Source organism: Sardina pilchardus, chromosome 4 (genome assembly GCF_963854185.1).
Source record: "Sardina pilchardus chromosome 4, fSarPil1.1, whole genome shotgun sequence".
Classification (NCBI taxonomy): Eukaryota; Metazoa; Chordata; class Actinopteri; order Clupeiformes; family Clupeidae; genus Sardina; species Sardina pilchardus.
This window is the reverse complement of record NC_084997.1, coordinates 8,889,822-8,907,919: the sequence shown is the minus strand read 5'-3', so window position 1 is coordinate 8,907,919 and position 18,098 is coordinate 8,889,822. Positions and strand designations below refer to the sequence as shown.

At 50.6% G+C, this 18,098-nt stretch overlaps 1 protein-coding gene across 2 annotated transcripts in view; it reads left to right on the top strand.

The window, feature by feature from the left end:
* The window catches only part of tanc1b (tetratricopeptide repeat, ankyrin repeat and coiled-coil containing 1b), a 118,646-nt gene that overhangs the window by 23,159 nt on the left and 77,389 nt on the right, over positions 1–18,098 (top strand). For both annotated transcript variants that reach the window (XM_062534024.1, XM_062534023.1), the window contains exon 3: positions 6,773–6,928. In XM_062534024.1, the coding sequence (XP_062390008.1) occupies positions 6,773–6,928 (156 nt within the window). The remainder of the gene's footprint in view (positions 1–6,772; positions 6,929–18,098) is intronic.

Below are 18,098 nucleotides of genomic sequence, written 5' to 3'. Positions count from 1 at the left end.
CCCTCACTTTCTTCTTAATGCCCTCTTCTGCTTCCTCTCCTCTCATCCTTCCTGGGGGCAAAAGCAAACATGTGGCAAAGGCATACTCCTCCGGCGCAGATTTTTTTCCCATACCAGCCCAAATTGTCCATTTATGAAGCGAACTGGAAAATGTCAAAGCTTCTGCCCCTCCCATCCTCTCTCTCTGTCTCTCTTTATCTCTGTCTGACTTTCTCTCTGTCCGTCTTTCACTCTTCCTCCCTGTCTCTCTCAACTTGTTCCTTCCCTCTCCCCAATATTCCCCTGGGGCAGCAGCAGCAGGAGGAGGAGGAGGAAGAGGAAGAGAGAACATTCCAGGGTTCTGGACACACAGCCCACTGACGGACATCTCTCTCAGTGATGATCCTGTCGCCCCTTGCTGCCTGCAGCCCTGGTCCAGATTAGTGAGCTAATTTGTCCTCATTGAGGATCAGTGGTGAAGGAGTTGCTCAGCAGGATTGGGTTTTGACATGTTGGAACCAAATACTGTAACCAAGTTCAGATTCTGTGCCCCAGGGACCTCCATGAGAGGGTGGGAAAATACTTTCCTCATGGATGTTTCAGCGTGTTTAGGCTTTGACGTGCTCTATGAGCGATTTGAGTGGGGGATGTTAAACATGAAATGTTTACAGATGGTAAGCAAATGTATGCTGAACTCTTAGCCTTTGTCAGAACAGGGTAGACTAAGAAAACAAGTGAACGGTTCTGACGTGAGGTGTTTTATGAAATACGCCCCTTTGTTAGGAAAGTAAATCATTGATTTATGTGCTGCATGATTAATCTCCTGGATTTGATTTGGTTGTTCATACATTTTACATGTTTAAAGGCATACTGTCTTCAGGTAGCTGATGTATAGTTTATATTTTGAAATCTGACAGCCCATAAAAGCACAGTTTGAACCTCTGGAGTACTACTTAGCTCTTGGCTCCCTTTTTTTTTTTTTTTAAATGGTGGTCACTGCCAATTTGTTTTATTTTTTTTTGTCTGTCGCCATGGCAACGACTGGCTGGGAAATTTGAGCAGCGCTGGTTCTTTTAAGGAGATGAAAGTTGAGATGCTGAGATATTGTTCCCAACTATGGCTGGGAGATTCTGAATTGTCCAAGCACATGACTCATTAAAGTTGGCCTATATTCTTGTTATACTCTTTCCAGTTCTCAGTTTCTCTTTCCATCTGTTCCCCTCTCGCCATATATGCCCCATGCTCTCTCTCACTCTCTCTCTCCCTTTCTCTCTTTCTCTCTCTCAGTTCAGTTCAGTTCAATTGAGTTGAAAGTGGTCTTATTGGCGTGACTATTTACCTTGTTGCCAAAGCTTGTGATGACAGTGGAACAGTGGTAACAATAGTGTGAACTGTAATAATTGAAAGCCATCACCATTTTATTATTTTGTTGATTCTCCCAACACTCCATTTCTCTTTCACACTCTATCCCTCTGCTGCCCCAAGCTCAGGACAGTGCTGTGCCCTTACCCATGAGAGTGTTTGTGGGACGTCACCCCCACCCTGTCTCGTACGTCTACAAGGAGACTTTATTGGCGTGGAGTCTGGCGGGAGAGTTTCCCACTGCTGCAGTGTCCTGTGCTCCTGCAGCTTTGTGCGCATCAACAAAGAGAATCTACATTCATTATTCCCCATTCATCAACCCACCAGCCCGCATGTCAAATTTACTGACAAGACGCTAATGGAGGTTGCAGAGGAGTGCTGTGTCAACCCACACAAATACACATGCAAGCACTCTTCAGAATTCACACAGACACACACACACACACACACACACACACAGAGACACCTGTATAACTTGTTGTCAGGTACAGGTATCCTCTGTGTTATTCACATTCATCCATGCACAAATCATACACGTCATACACAAATATAAAATAATCAGATAGGATCATGTAAGGAGAAGAAGCAGGAGTTTCAAATCAAAACTCATTAATGCGTATTGACAAAGTTGATTGATGTGCTGAGCGTAATGTCTGGGGACGCTACTGTAAGCCTCGACCTTGACTGTGAGCAAAGGGACACCGTTTGAATACTAAAGCGTCCTTTTGTCTGCTGCGAGCTCATCCCCACTCAAGGTTGCGTCCATCCTTTTGTTCCGCGGGGGAGTGCAAGCGTGGGGACTGGCCCGGGCTGCACAATGCGAGCAGCGGGGGCTTTGAGTTTGAGCTCGTCAGCCTGACAGATCGCATTCCAGCGCCTGGATTTACTGGAGGGAGCGGAGCTTACACAGTCCTGAATTACGCCCGCCGTGCCTATTGCGAGGCACTCAGCTGCACAAACCGACAGCCCCAAAACGGCGGACCTCGTAAAACGTGCTGGCTAGAGTGCTCTGTTTTAGCTGCATGTGGTGGACGTTTATTTTGTGGCCTTCGGCTGGATTGTGGCAAGTGCGCACAATGGCCACTGCAGTTTCCCCGCCCACCCCAGCTCATTTGAGAGAGGTATAAAACCAGGGTCCAACAGCGGTGCTTTCCCTCTCCTTTTTCCCCTCAGAAGAAAAAATATTCAAAAAAGTGCATGAATGGGATATGTAAGCATTAAAAGTTTCAAAATGACTTAAGTCACTTTGAAAGACAAAGATTTTCCCTCTTCAGTCCAGCTCACTCACTCTCGCTGAAGGCTAAAGGACTCTTATTGCCTTGGCTTGCATAATTTATAACTCACCTCAATATTTAATGACTTAAAATATTATCACCTTTTATTGGGAGCGGGCGGGGACCGTGCCCCCCGCCTCCGCGGTCACCCTCTGAAGATGGAAAAAAAGGGCAACTCCCAGGGTCTGTAATCATTTTTACATCTCCGTTTTTTTCCTTCTTGGTGCAGTGGAAATATAATTAGAAAGAGCTGACTTCTCTGGCCACAGCGAGGGCTGAAATTGCAGGCCTGGCCCTGGACCCAGCGGCTCGGTGGCGAGCGGCCGAATCGGCGCTGCCGACTTTCCGCGGCCGCCTCGCGCTCCCTCTCCCCGTCCGTCTGCGCCTCCGCACGGGTCACCTCCCCGCTGCAGTGGCTGGAACAGGCAGCCGGCCGGCCAGCCCTGGCCACGGGGTCCTTTCATGTGGCACTGCCTGTTTTCAGAGATGGAGGCCCCAAATGACAGCTCTTATGATCCATTTAATGTGTAAAATGGTAGCAAGAGAGAGCGAGGGACCAAGAAGGGGGGGGGGGGGCGGGCGTTCTGCTTTGCTCCACCAATGGGTGTAGTGGTAGGCCAAGACATTTAGATCTACTGTGGACTGGCTCTCTTGGGATTAAGTGAATGAATAGACATTGATACAAAGAGAGCGTTGTCAGCATTTTTACACAGAAGAAAAGCAAGAGTTCAGAACTTGAAAGGTCAACATGAACTCTTCTTGCGTTGGAATTCCCCTCAGCAAGAGACTCAAGTGCCTTGACGCTGATGCAGAAAGGCCTCCCCGTGATTTACAGCCCATATATCACTCTATAATAATTGTGTTGTTTTGGTTCAACGGCTAGCTAGCACAGCTCCCCGAAGACTCTGATTTTGGATGAAGTGTCTCTCTGCCTCAGTGGTCTCCCAAGAACCAAAGAGAGGTCATTGAACTTCACTAGTTCAGTCTGTGGGATGTTTGTGTGTGGTTCTGAAACCATACTTACAGTGCCATCACATCTTCATGTTTACTTACGCCCATGTGATGATAGACAATAGAGCTGATGTGAAGCTGTTTCTGGTTGTCTGGCTTTCCAATGCATCATAGCCACTATATTATAGCTGAGGTGAAATGTATTAATCTTGTGCTGAATTGGCACATGGGGTAGTGGATCCCCACATTTCCCTGTGGGAGAGGGAAGGTCCCCTTTGTCTTTGAGGACTGTCTGTCCATATATTGTGTCTCCCAACATTGTGCATGTATGGAAATCCTTTGGCAGCAGTGCTGTTTTCGTCCGATCTGGCTGTGTTAATTGGTGGAGATTAACCCCTCGTCTATAGTCTATAAGCAACAGGGCCTCCTTTTCATCACTAGTAGGACCAGTGTGCTCTCTTCACAGGAGGGTTTTGTTTTGCGGCGGTTAAAGGCAAGCCTCTATAGGCGTTCATTCACACCAGCCCCCTCTACGTGGATGTGTCAGCTTAAGGCGGCCTGGTTTGGTTCAACAGGTCCAATCCTGTGCAGAAGCAAAAGAGTTGAATTTTATAGCTTATGCATTGTTGCTCTGGCATGTCCCAAGTTGTTTTAGCGAAGAGTTGCTATTTCAATGAATGGCAAGCTATGGGGCCACGGTTTCATCCCAGCCCGAAAATTATAGAGCTCCGTTTAGAATAATAAAACCGGGCCGGGAGGAAATTGCATGTTCCGTCCGTGAGAGTGGCACTCGGTGACCCTCCGAGGTCAGCAGCCTCTCGCCGGGGCGACTCGGACAAAAGAGGCCTGACCCGGCGGGATGTGTGTGGGGTGCCAAACTACGTCGGCTGGTCTTGTGGAGGTGTCAGTGCAGCAGAGGCCAGTTCCTGCTGTCGGCCATTCTACTTTGTCCTGAGGGCCCCTTCATTGAAACACTGGGCGTCTTTGTTTTCTGCCAGGGGAGACAAAGAGAGAGCACAGAGAGAAGAAAAGCGAGATGGAAGTGCTGCTCTGTCTTTGATTATTCTCAGCGGCACAAATGGATGGTGTCCTGTACAGAGGGACAAACAAGTGTGGTTTCACCGTAATGGCTGCATACTCCCACAAAGACCAAACTAGATATCAGAGGGCCTGGAGAGAATGAGGAGGCTTTTCCTCTCAGTGGGGTGTCTGTACTGTTGGGTGTGGCGTTTTTGTCACAATGACTATTGTACATGTAGGAGAAACGGCTGCACTTTGCATACAACAATCTGTCTGTGTGAAGACAGCACTACGCCGAAACACGTTGGCGTAGTGATATCTGCTGCCTTTTGATTACTAGTTTGGTTCAGCTCCAGCTCCTACCCTAGAGTTAGTGTAAATGTAGCCCAATGTTTGGACCCCAGCATGGTGCGCTATCTGTCAGAAAATGGCATCTTGTTTTGCAGCCTGATGAGCTTTCCTCCTTTTTAATAGTGTCTCAAGATTATAGCCTGGACAGTAGTCCACGTGTACACCACCGCCATCATAAATAAGCAAACTTCAAATCAGCCTGTGGCCAAAGCACTAGCTCCACAGCACACTTATACAGTGTTATTTACCCCACACGCTCTGCGGGGGGTCAGGCTGTTGGCCTGGTTTCTCCATCGGGGCGGTTTGCTGGCCCCGCAGAGCCTCTGACCAGACGCGGACTAGCCGGCCGAGATGTCCGCGCCAGCTCGTCTGCCGAACCCAGGGGAGTCATTTGCAAGGGATCCTGCGCTCCGCGTGTGCACCAGGAATGGAGATTACAAGACGTGAGATTGGATCGCGCCTCGGCCCGTAAAACCCCAGCCAACAAGCCCGCTCGGCTGCCCAAGGTTCCTATTTCAGCGCCGGGGGAATGGAGCGGTGCCACGGCAGTGAGGGGTGACTGACATCCAGCCTTTATGTTTCCACCGAGAGGCAGGAAACGGGAGCTTCAGGCCTTCCAGCGGCGGCCAGCATCTCTGGGCCTTTCTGGCGTCTCCTCAGCGGCGTGCGGAGGGGGGCCGCGGCGTGATCCATTAGGCCTTATCAGCTCAGAGCAGTCTGCAAAAGAGCTCACACTCTTGATTTCCCACGGGTTACTCCATTTCCAAGCTGAAGCCCGCATCTGAATTCCATATTGCTCTCAGCTTTATCATTTGCTCCTCAGAGGAATACATCTGGCAGTGGGTTTCCTTTGAGCACCTATTCTCTACGTGACCCCTCTTATCATTCTCTGCCAGAGCTCTGGGAAAAGCTTTTGTCAAACTATGGTCACATTCCAAATTGTGTACGATTGTATCAGAACTGAGTGAAAGTGCCGAGATGATAAATATGAGATGTTTCTCTTTTAATGTATTTCCTTTGTAGGGTGACCTCTTTTTCTTACAAATGTCCTCTGACCTGAAAGTTAATTACCGTACACCGTAAAAATGCTCCAGTGGATGTCAAAATTCAACACTGTTTTCATAAGTCTATGTTTATGTGGATTATTTGTACTGATTGTTGGCTTTTAACATGCTGCATATCACCCGAGATGATTGTAATGTGGATTGTGGTTATTATGTTGCCTGATATTGATTAGCTTGAAAATTGCGTTGCGTCAAATGAAATGGCAGACTCATTTCACATCGGTAAAGGTTACCACTCAAGGCTCCATTAGTAGGAGATGGGCCATCGGAAGATCCATTTTAAATATGTTTTACATTTCCCTCTCTCCCTGAGTTTATTTAATGGTTCGTTGCTCTGCCGTACGCTTCGGCTATAATTTTCGTGGTTGTGTTGATTTTTCTCAATCAGCATTCGTAAAGAAATGGCCCTGAGCCATTGGTCAACATTTGTTTAGTGGGTTTGGTTCATGCCTAGTTATCCCAGTCTTTGTGTACCCCATGCATTATGGGGCATGTCTTCCTCCATCTTCAGGGAACTCAGGGAAATATGTTTGAATTGAATTTCCTTTGCTTGATGGATTTTCAATTTAGTCTACTTTTTGTCTCGTTTGCAACAGTGGGGGAATCAGTCCGACTAATTCCGTATGCCACTACCATGGAACCATACTGGAACCATATTTTTTCTCCTAGGGTTATTCTGTCAGGTTTCATTGTGTCACACCTCTCTGGAGTCTGGACTGATGCCCTAATGCCCTTCATCTCTTCTCTCTCTCTCTCTCTCTCTCTCTCTAGCTGGCGATGCTCCATCCGAGAGCATCCCTCCACACCCGTACACCCCGGAGGAGGTGCTGCGACTGACCAAAGGAGTGTCCATGTCGCTGCCCTCCTCACCCCTCCTGCCCCGACAGACCTACATGATGCCCTCACGCGCCTGCAAGAAGTCGCCAGGTAACTCCACCCTACTGTCGCACCTCCTCCACCTCTCCTTCCCTCCACCCCTCCCCCTGACTCCACCTCTCCACCTCCCTCCTCTATCCTTTTATCTGTCCTTTTAGCCTTCCTTTTTAACCTTCTACATATCACATCAACTTCTGAGCTAGAGGAAAAGGCAGCTGACTTGTCCCCAGTGCACGGCTACATTATTTCTGTGCTGGTTTGTGCCACCATCCCCAAGCACAGTATGAGACGCTAGTGTGGGCTCAGCTCAGCTCATCGCACTGCTGCAGGTGCGACTGAGCTCGCAGGGGGAGATCTTAAGCGGCCCGCCGTCACGGAAAAAAAAATCTCCTCTTTTGGCTGTAAACTCAAATTGCCAGCGTGCTGTGTTTTTGTGGGGTTTTTTAGAGTCGTTGGCTTATTTACTGTAAGTACTTGGTTTCCCAGGTGCTGTTGTCTATGAAAATAATGCCGACCATAAAGTATGCACGTACGCGTTCCAGCTTGCGGCCTAGGCTTTGTAGTGCACATGTGAGTGGAGTGTTTGGTGGCTGGCCGGGGCGTGGAGGGGGCGCAGACACGAGGATGTGTGTTTGTCTCTCTCCCGTGTAAGCCTCTCTATTTGGTTAGCTTCTGTTAAAGAGTCTCTCCTGGTTCTCTCTCCCCTCTGCTGCCAGATCTCCTGGCCTTTGTTGCGGTGCGCTCCGGTGGCTTGTCTCTTTGGGGAGCATGTGTGTCAACAGCGTCCTGATTGTTTCGCTTCTCTCCCGGCGTTAAAGGACACAGCCGTCAGCAGCTGTGCGATCTTCAAAGTGCAAGGAGACAGTTGTAGCTGGACCCATTTCAAGCGCCGCTCTCTTTGTTTTCGGAGGACTTAGCGCTGAGGATTGAAAGCCTTTGAATGGTCACCTCGCCCCCCCCTCCCCTCCCACATCTGGGGCTCATCTGTGCTGAGGCAGCTCTGGATTTGAGAAGGAAGGGGGGCCTTCTTTGAACCAGTCCAAACCATGACATGAACTGACAATTAGTCTGTGCCCTTGGCCCCTCTGTCCTCTTCCGTCTGGGGCGTGTTAGAGAGAGATAGCTTCGCAATGAGGCCAGCCTGCTCTGTTTATCCCACTTATCGCGTCTGGAAGCAATGCACGGCAAAGTGTGGCCATTTTTTTTGTTGTTCAGCTTCCACTCAGACGTTCTTTAAGTAGTGGAAATTGGTGTTGTTTTTCCCCTTGGTCGTCGTTTATTGGGAGGTGTTACTGCCCCGGGTGCAGTTTGTTTCCTAAATCAGTTTCCTCTCCTGAAGAATGCTTCCGTGGTTAATATCCGTCTCAGACAGGTTACGTGCGGGAATCAGACTGACCTGACCGGGTGTCAAAAGTTATAAAACAGAAGCACTTGATTGCTTCGTGGTGTCCTTCTCAAGCTTTTGTGACCGAATGCTATCTGCCTCTGTAGTCAAGGATGAATAGCATAATTCTGCTCCCTCCAGAGGACATGCGGAGGCGCAAATGAAATAACAGCAGCGGTACAAACGATTAGCTCCGTCACTGAACGGATTCAGCAAACTTTTAATAAATGTCATCCATTTTTCTCATCTTCGTCTTCTAGTGTTCATAAAGTCATAACGCCTCACAAAATGTCAGCCGGTGGAAGCTGAATCAGATATGTTTTGGAAAAAATGGAGATAATTAAGGACACACCAAGAAGCTTGACCGTATCTCAGAGCGTGCTCACAGTGTTCCTATTAGCTCCTTGCCTGGCCTCCCTCCCCACCTTCTCTGTCTCAAGGTAAAAGTATGTGCCATCATTGTTTTTAAAAAAGCATCAAAGAGAGACGGCTGATCAAAAGCACATTGAGGAAGCACATGGGGGTGGTGGGGGAGGAGGAGGGTGGAGGAGGGGAGAGGAGAGGAGAGGAGCTGAAGGTGAAGTGAGCCCAGGAGGCAGAACGGCTGAATGTGTTCACTGCAAACACTTTCACAAAGAGCCACGACAGCAAGGCACACAGAGAATGGGGAGAGAAGAAGTCATTGCAGCTGCCTGGAAATGGGTGTGTTTGTGTGTGTGTGTGTATGTGTGTGTTTAAGTAGGAAGAAAAGGAGGGAATCATTCACTCCTGTTCTCAGGGAGGTGTTGAAAACAGCGGGAGAGCTCACAGCTACACTTCATAAAGATGCAGGAACTCCCCACCCCTAAGCCGTGGAAGAAGTGAGAGTGAGCGAGAGCGAGAGAGCGTGTCTCTACCGGTCCAGTATGTAGGGGACAAACACCGGGCAAAGCTTGACAAAGTAGGAGTAAGTCTCTCCTCAATTCAGCTCAGCCTCTGAGATTTCTACCGTGGCTGAGTGCTGACATTAGCAGGAGTCATGCCATCGTCGGGCACCGATGCACTGTAAACAAAACCAAGCCCAACACATCCCAGTCATGCTGACTCATGGAGGCCCCTCAGCCACTCGCCCAGAGACAGTGACTGATTGTGGGTCTGTGCGTGTGATGTGTGACTGATTGCATATGTGTGTAAATTGCGTGGGTTCGTCGGGAGTGTGTGTGGGAACAGTGTGGTTATGCATGTGTGTTTTGATGAGTGTGTGTGTGTGTGTGTGTGTACAAATATGTGTGTGCTTGTGTGTATACATCTTTTTCCATGTGTATGTGTTTAGTCTCGGGGCCAAATCAGCAGCATGAAGTGACTCTGCCACCCCCCCCCCCCCTCCACCCTAGCAGCACTCCTCCACCATCTCCTCGGCTGACTCTCACCCCATCCCCACCCCCATCTCCCCCCCCATCCCTCCGCCTGCGAGCGGCGTGCGCAGAGGTTCCCTTCCTCTGATCTGGCGTTCCTCAGCTGTGCTCTCCCGCTGCCGCGGACACGCTCCGCCTGCGCTCCATGCCGTCCGCGGAGCAACGCCGCAGAGCAGAGCGGAGCAGAACAGCCCCACGTCTCCGCGGCCCGTGCCTCGCCGGAGCCGCGCTGGAAAACAAAGATGTTCGGAGCCAATTACAGGCACATCAAATGGCTGCAGCGCGCACTGCTGGCATGGGGGCTTTGATGTGGAACACATGAAAAAAAAGAGCGAGAAAGAGAAAGAGAGCGGGAGAGAGTGTGATCAGAAACAGAGAAGAAAAGGAGGGGGGGGGGAATCGCAGTCAGAGCCATGTGTTTAGCAGGACCCTCTGGTTTACTGCGTGTGTTGTTTTTTACGGGTCCTGAGGTGACCCTTGCGGGGGCCACTCTGCCACCTCTCACCAACCTCTGCAACCTCTGGGGCTGCCGGGTGACTCCACACTGACCCCCTCTGGTCACACCGGGTCATTGTACGTCCCGGCTTGTCTCCGGCACCCAAGGTCACAGTGCTGCTCTGTGCTGAGCCGCGTACGCTCACCCCCCCCCCACACACACACACTCACACACTCCACCTCCACCCTCCTCCGCACCGCACGGCATGGCACCCTGGGGACCGTTTGTTCTGAGCTGCGTCCGGATAGCGCCTCTCTCCCTCTCTCCCCTCCTGCCAGATTAGAATGCATGGCGGGTCCCTGCTGCCCCTGTGTGCGAGCCAGTGCCGTCGCCCGTCCCGCTGGCTGGCCCCGCTCGCGCTGCTGCATTCTAAAGCGGCGGCAGCGCCACCCCCCCCCCCCCCCCCCCAGCGCCCCATCTCGGGCACCGAGCAGCCCTATGAGACGCGGAGCGCGCCGCAGCTCTGCCCCATACTCGGCTCGGCCGGCGGCCAGAGCGCCACGGGGACGCATAAAGCCACCCGTTAGCGCTGTATTTACGGCTGCCGTGACGAGCCCGTGATCACTTTAGCATCTGCGTGTACGGGGAGAGGACGGAGGAAGGAAGGGCCCGCGGAGGGACGTATGTTTGCGTCTCTTGGCCAAAGTCAAAGAGCGTTTCTATATCATCGTGCCAGATGTTGCGCAGACAGCCTCAGGGGACAGCATGAATGGCAGCTTTAGATTGATGTCTCTGTTGCCCCCTTTGAACCGCTTCCTTTTTTTTTGCTCTCTGCTCCCTAACTTGGGGAGCTGTTTTAATGATTCTTTTAGCCCTGGCGCTGTCGTTCTGAGGTTGGCATCCTGTTTTAACTCATTTGAACCCCCCATGTCCCCACATCCCTTATCCTCTTCTCAGTCCGCGATCCAAAACACTTGCTGCAGCCTCCTCGTCCTCCCCCCTAAAAAAAAGGTCACACTCAGCACTGCTCCAAACGAGGCAGCTAGTGTAACTCATCTGTATGTCTGTCAGGCGCGTTGAACAGAGCTGCGGTTTGTTTCTCATCCGCATCAGCTCTAAGCAGATCAGCTCAAAGCACCCCCGCTCCCCTCCCCTCCCCTCCCCTCCCTGTAGCACCCCGCGGTGTCCTTAAGCCCCTGTTCTGGGAACATGCCGTCAAGGGGATGGAGCAGATTTGACTGGCCCCGGAGTCCATGGAGGTGAAGGGAGGAGAATTTTAAGTATCTCATCTCAGGTCTGTTTGCATTGTAGGCACTTTGCTTTTGTAGCTTTTTGGAGAGAGGTCTCTCGGCTCTCGGTCGGTCTCTGTGTGGGTGTTTTGTGTGTGTGTGTGTGGCTGTGTGGAGTGTGCTGGTGTGAGTCTTAATTGTGAGAATTAGAGGATGGGTGATGGCGTGTGCGGCCTCTGATCTGCCATTCCCAAATAGGATGAAGGCCTACTACATGTCATTCTCTTCCTTTTTTCCTCCCTCCTCTCTTCACTCTCTCTCTCCCTCAGCACTCCCCTCCTCTGGATGACAGGCGTGCTCAGTTGTCACGGCGAGTGAAAGCAGGGTGCCGACTCCCTGTCTGTGTCATCACTGGACTGTTACTAAGTCCCATTTTTAAAGGTCTCTGACTTGTTAATGTTCACAGTCTAAATGTGTGCCATCGTTATCCATTAGCCTAGGGTTACATGTATTGACCCATCCCCTCTCCTAATTCACAGGAGGATGTAGCTCGAATGGGATATCTGGGGGGATAAATGGATTTGTTTAGGACTGGTCTGCCTTGGAGACTATTGATTTTAGGAGCACATAAGGATTTGAATGAACGGCTAATATCTGCAGTCAGACAGGGAATTAGAGGAGTTGAAGATGGCACTAGATGACCACTGGTGCAGTACTCACAAGCGGTGGCAGCATTAAGTTCATGTCAACAGGAAATTAATTCATATTTCATCTTGAATTTGGGCTGATGGCCTTCAATGGGATTCTGATGGTACTTTCAGAGGCCAATGTCTGGTTGTCTCCGTGTTTTATTAGTGTGTGAAGGATGACGTTGGATCTTTGCCTGTAGGTGAATCGATTCTGCAGTAATGGCATTCCGTGACCTCAAATTGAATGGAGATGTATTCGGCAAAGGCTAACCACTCGTTTGCACTGAATGTCAGCCTGTTCTTTCTCATGTTCCCTCCATGTTCATTTCTTCTCGTTGTGGATGTTGCCAACCCTCAGCCCGACCTAAAACCTCCAACCCCTTCAATTCAGACTGAAACTGACCCCAAAGTTCCATGAATTGCCCGGTATCCATAAAAGCCCTCTTTTTCCTAATCTGCATCAGTTGAAGCCTTCTACTGTGCTCATATAAAAAACCCACGTTTATTCCAGCAGGAAAGGCGGCAAAAACGCAATAACGTTTCCACATCAAAGTTTCTTTTTTTTTTATCTGTCTGAAAAACTTGAAAGTCTTCGCCGAGGTCACTGCCACGCCACCCACTTCCGTCAGCAGGTGATGTTGGCACCAGACCCCCCGGGGTCCTCCGATCCATTTAGTGGGCGTCGCTCTTTGAACTCTGTGCACATAAAGGCCTTTGTGAGGTGTCTGAGAGAGGGGGCTCTGTGAAGGCTCATTCACAGCCTGACACGTTTCTTTCCCCTTCTCAGTACTCCGGCAGTTTAGCACGAACCCAGTGCCTCACTGCAGACTGACTGCGGCACTTCCTGACAGAAAACAACCCAACGTCACCGAAGAACCTGCCCTTTGGAAGCATATTTGAAATCTATCTAATCATGCGCACTAGTCAAGATCACCTGTGGAGATTTTGAAATGCTACCATGGCAGTGGCTCATTGTGATGCATACTTCATACTACATATTTCAACGCGTTTTAGTAAGGATGTGCTCCTGAATGCAAGACCATGCTATCTCGGCTGGAGATCAGTGTAGTCGCTAATCTCATCCTGTAAAATTTGAGTAAAGAGGGAGAAAAACAGAGATAACCATTAAAGATGCATAAAGGCCTGCCAGACATGCGATGCCCCATACTGTTCAAGTTGGGGGTTGGAGGGTTGGGTGGGGAGGGGAGGAAGTGAGAGAGAGAGAGAGAGAGAGAGAGAGAGAGAAAGAGAGATAGTGAGAGAAAGAGAGTGAGTGAGGAAAAAAAAGAGCGGCGCCTTACATTACAAGGAATAATTTTGTCTGTGAATGAAAGTGAATTAGCATGGGAACATTTGCATAATGCATACGGCCCCGGCTCCCTAAGAAAGCCTGCACTGGAAGCCTTTCAAACCACGAGGGCGTCGGAGGTTGATTAGACCAGTGGGAAGAATACAGATTGGCACTCTGCGGTTTGTGTCTGGCTCTGACCGCACGTGTACCATGCGCGAGAGAGAAGGAGACGAAGAGAGAAATGGAAGACCAGAGCACCTCCGTGATTTACTCTCCTCTGAATCTTTTATGCGCGGAAACCGAATTTCAAACTGTATTTTTCCGTCATAATGAATATATTAGGTTGCGGCATTGAACTGTTTTGTGCTGCTTGCTCGTGAAATGTGTGTGTGTGTGTGTGTGTGTGTGTGTGTGTGTGTGTGTGTGTGTGTGTGTGTGGGATGGACGAGGAGCATAGGTCTGTCCTGTTCGACTTTGCTTCCTCTGACCACAGAGAGACGCTGGCAAATGTGAAGAAGTCGAGGAGTTCAGCCACAAGAATGTCATCTGTCCTCCAGGGCGAATTTGAATGGTCTCGGACATAATCACTACATTCAGTTATTCTCTACAATCCACATGCACATCAACGTTATCAAGTTCAGCCTGCCATACGTTGTGGTTTCTATGAATATGTTAGGCCTGCATGTTAGGAATGACACTTTTGCCCATGAATTAAGGTTGTGTTTGAGCAATATGTAAAAGGATGCTTTTGTATGAGGGCGAGAGAGAGATTTGGAAAGAGAGAGAGAGAGTGCTTGTGAGGCTCTGGTTTGGATCAGAGCGCACTTCTGAAGCTCCAGTCGGACAGTCGTCTGTGTCCCCACCTCCCCTCTCTGTCTGAGCCGCAGCTCTGGCCCTCCTCCCCTCCTCCCCTCCTCCTCTCCTCCTCCCCTCCCTGGCCTGCCCTTGTCTGGTCCCCCTCTCTCCCGCCTCCATCCTCTCCAGCCCACTCTTGCTGAGGCTCCCTCTGGTCCCAAGGCCGCCCTGCCCTGCCCTGCCCTGCCGCCCGCTGCCCGCTCTGCAAACCCAGCTCTGCATACCATCTCTCGGCGCTTCGGTGGAATGTCTAGTGCCGCAGCTCTTCTGCAGCTCTCCCGGATTGATATTTATCCAGCTGATATCCTTAGATAAACAGAAGCGCAGCTTAGGCAAGCAGCCTTGCATAAACAGAGCGCGGTGGCTGTTTGTTTTTCCTGAGAGCAATAACTTGGTTCTCTGCAAAAGAAATGGTAGCGTTAAAACATCTACAAATCGGGGCTGAAAGTCAGTGCTTCATTGGCTGATCTGCATTGCATATTACATCCAGCTGTACTCTCTACTGTACAGAAGGCTGATCGTGTGAGTTAATAGATGTCTATACACTACAGACTATGGACTCTATAGACACTATATAACCGTGATGCTGCTTTGCATTGTCAGATCAGGGCCATATCCTTTGTCTGTGCCTGTGCTGTGGTCGTAGACTATAAAACGTTGTTGTTGGTGGAGAGAGAATGAAGCTGCAGGCTGGAGAAAAGAACAACAGTGATGTGGAGGGTGGTGGTGGTTGTGGTGGTGGTGGTGGTGGGGTAATTTCACATTGCCTGCTTGATATGCAGCCTCTAGTCCAAGTGCCTCTGTGGCCATTTTCATGCTTGTTGAACTATCAGACTGCTCATCGAGGGGGAGCTGAGTCAGAGCGCCGCGGCCCAAATGTCCTCTTAAGGGGGCCGGGGTGAGCGCCGCTGGAGAGCAGTGCGCTAAACAGCCCGACTCTCTCTGATGAGCTTCCAGCGGCCCGCAGATTAATACGGGCCGCTCAGCTGGGACCGCCAGATAAGGAACGGGTCCGTCGGAAAGAGCACCGTCTGCTCCAGCAAAGAGAACAGGGGGCAGGGAGTGTCCACCTCTCGCTGTGCGAGCAGACCTGTGAACTTTGCAGTGTCCAACGCATGAGCTAATCTTGCTGTGTTTACTTGAGCTGTGTGTGCTAACTAGTCAAAGAGTGATACGGCCAGAGAGTGCAACTGTCGGAGTATCCATCATCCGTCTCACTCTCTGAGCAGCCTGTAAACTAATCTAGCGGAAGTGTGTGCGTGTGTGTGTGTGTGTGTGTGTGTGTGTGTGGGGTAGGCAGTCTGGGGCTGAGCGGGTTAAGTGAGCCAAGTGACGCCTGTTGTCCTGTGAGATCTCCATCACTGCACATGGCAGATGAATCAGCGTCGGCCCGGTCTCTGTTTTGTCTGCTTGCTGTAAGTGCTTCAGAGTGATTCAATGGCCACTGTGGATTTCTTCATCTCGCTCTGTGAATGGCTGTGCACTAAATGGATCAGCGCTGAAAGAGAGCCCACTGTACGACTACAATACAGTACCAGGTTTGTGATAAAAGCTTTCAACACTTTCATCAACTACCTTTTTTTTTTCTTTTCTTGATGCACGAAACGCCGTGGTTTAGCTGCCACAGGTATGCTACCTCAGGTTAACGACAATTCAGTGTAATGGAGCCAAATGAGATTGACTACATTGGAGAGATAAGATGGGTTAGATCATGGATAAGGAAGATAAGAGCAAAGTTTTGTGGCAGCACGCCCATATCTACTTGTACCATCAGTGTGTGTGTGTGTGTGTGTGTGTGTGTCTGTGTGTGTGTCTGTGTGCAGGCATGTGTGTGTTTGTTTATCCCGTTTGTTTAGCTCACTGACGTCTGCTGTTTGCCTGCTCATGAATATTCAGATGAGGACACATGCATCTCGCTGCTGCTTCCCCCATCCACACTGCTTTTATCCCCTTTTTAAAAGAAGGTGTTTGATGTCAAACCATTGCTGCGGCGGGTTTCATAGCTCTCTCACTCTCTCTCTCCCTCCTGTCCTCTCTCTCTCTCCCTCCCTCTGATATGCATTTCAAGTGAGGAGTCCATAGATGGCAGTGCAATTCAAGCTGAGGCTGGTAGGGAGAGGTGGCCGGGCGTAGGCATGAACACCAACGCCGGGGGTTTGATTGTGGGACTGCACAGCTGGAGGATTCGCTGACTTGGCCGTGGCACAGCGCTCTCTCTCTCTCTCCCTCTCTCCTTCTTTTTCTCTCTCTCTCACACTCTCTCTATCCCTCCCTCTCTCTCTCCCTCGCTGAGTCCCGGGGAAAGAATTGGGTTTTTTATCCATCTAATCTTGTTGTTACGGCTCAGGCTGCTCACACAGCCTTCTGATTAGAGCCATGGAGAGGCAGGTTAGCAGAGGTCAGAACAGGGTGGAGAAGAGCAGCCATAACTCTGCTCTCTCTCTCTCCCTCCCTCCCTCCCTCACTCTCTCCCTCCCTCCTTCCCTCTCTCCTTCACTCTCATATAGCCGAGGGCTTGCTTTATTGCCCACGGGAGGCTTTCTTCCATGACTTTATTTGGTCAGGTCTGAAACAGGTTGGATGGCAGGCTCTGCCTTTGATGTTCCCTCAGCCAGACGCACTGTGATAAATGTAGGGGCTCCACGGCTGAGAGCTTTTATAGATGTCCAGTGACACTCTCCCCCTGTTTTAAAAGGGTGTCCAGGCGGGGGGGTGGGGGATAAAGCCAAAGTAAAAAAATGAGGGTGAAATCTAACATTTACACGTGTCCGTACCTATTTGAAGCGGCCCCTATAACGACACGATAAGGGCTCATTAGAACCTGTTCTCACTCAAGGAAACAAAAAATGGAGGGCTTGGGGAAAAGCTTATCGCGTCTTGGCCATCATGCTTAATCGGGCCTCCGTCAGCACCACACAGCCCTCCTGCTCGTGTTGGTCAAAGCTCAGAGGCTTTGGATACGTGAGCGAGAGTAGAGCCAGAGTGCAGAGGGCCAGGCAGCCGTGTGTGTGTGTGTGTGTGTGTCTGTGTGTGCGTGTGTGCATGTGCGCCTGTGTGTGAGTGTGTGTGTGTGTGTATGTGTTTGAAAAGGGCTTGTTGAGCGATGGCCTTTGATAGCGCTGCTGCTAGCGAGAGAAAGGACCAGCAGGAGCCCCCTGTTTGAGGAGCTGGTCGTGCAGCGCGCCCAGGGATCAGGACCGAGTGGTAAAGAGCCAGTGCAGCACTGTGTGCATCAAACCAACAGCTCCATACAGTCCTGGTAACTAACAATACACATACACACACACAGAGCCACATAGGAGCAGATCCGCAGAGCTCCACATTCCTCTCATGTTCAGAGACACGCAGACTCGATGAGCTCCATGCGTTGCCAGCTGGGTGTCTACAGTATGAGTGCTCAAGCACGGACTTCCACTCATGCACACAGACACACACGCACACAGACCCACTCCCTCATCGGGTTGCTAAGGAGAGAAGCGTCTGACAGGTACAGTGTGCTGACGGCTGGATTAGACGGGCGGGCAGGACAGTCGGAGAGGGGCGGAGGGGGGGGGGGTGTGGTAGCGCTCCATGGCGCTCGCTAGCCTGGCTCTCGCCCGCTCAGGAGTGGACACACGGCCCCCTGAGACTCCCCATCACCAACCAGCAGCAGCCGTAGACAGTCGGCTGGTCAGTCAGGCATATCTCCGACAGAGATGACCCCAGAGACGAGAGAGAGGAGAGCCTCTTCCTTTCAGACGAATCGCCACCATTTCTCTCGCCTCGCTCTTGCTCCCTCTCTCATGTCTCTCTCCCTCGTGCTTCCTTTATGCTCTGTTTATCTCCGCCACATACACACACACACACACACACACACACACACACACCAGCATGTCCTGATGAGAGCGGATACTTGGAGGCTACTATAGACCGATATTCACAGATAAACACCCAGCCGCACATG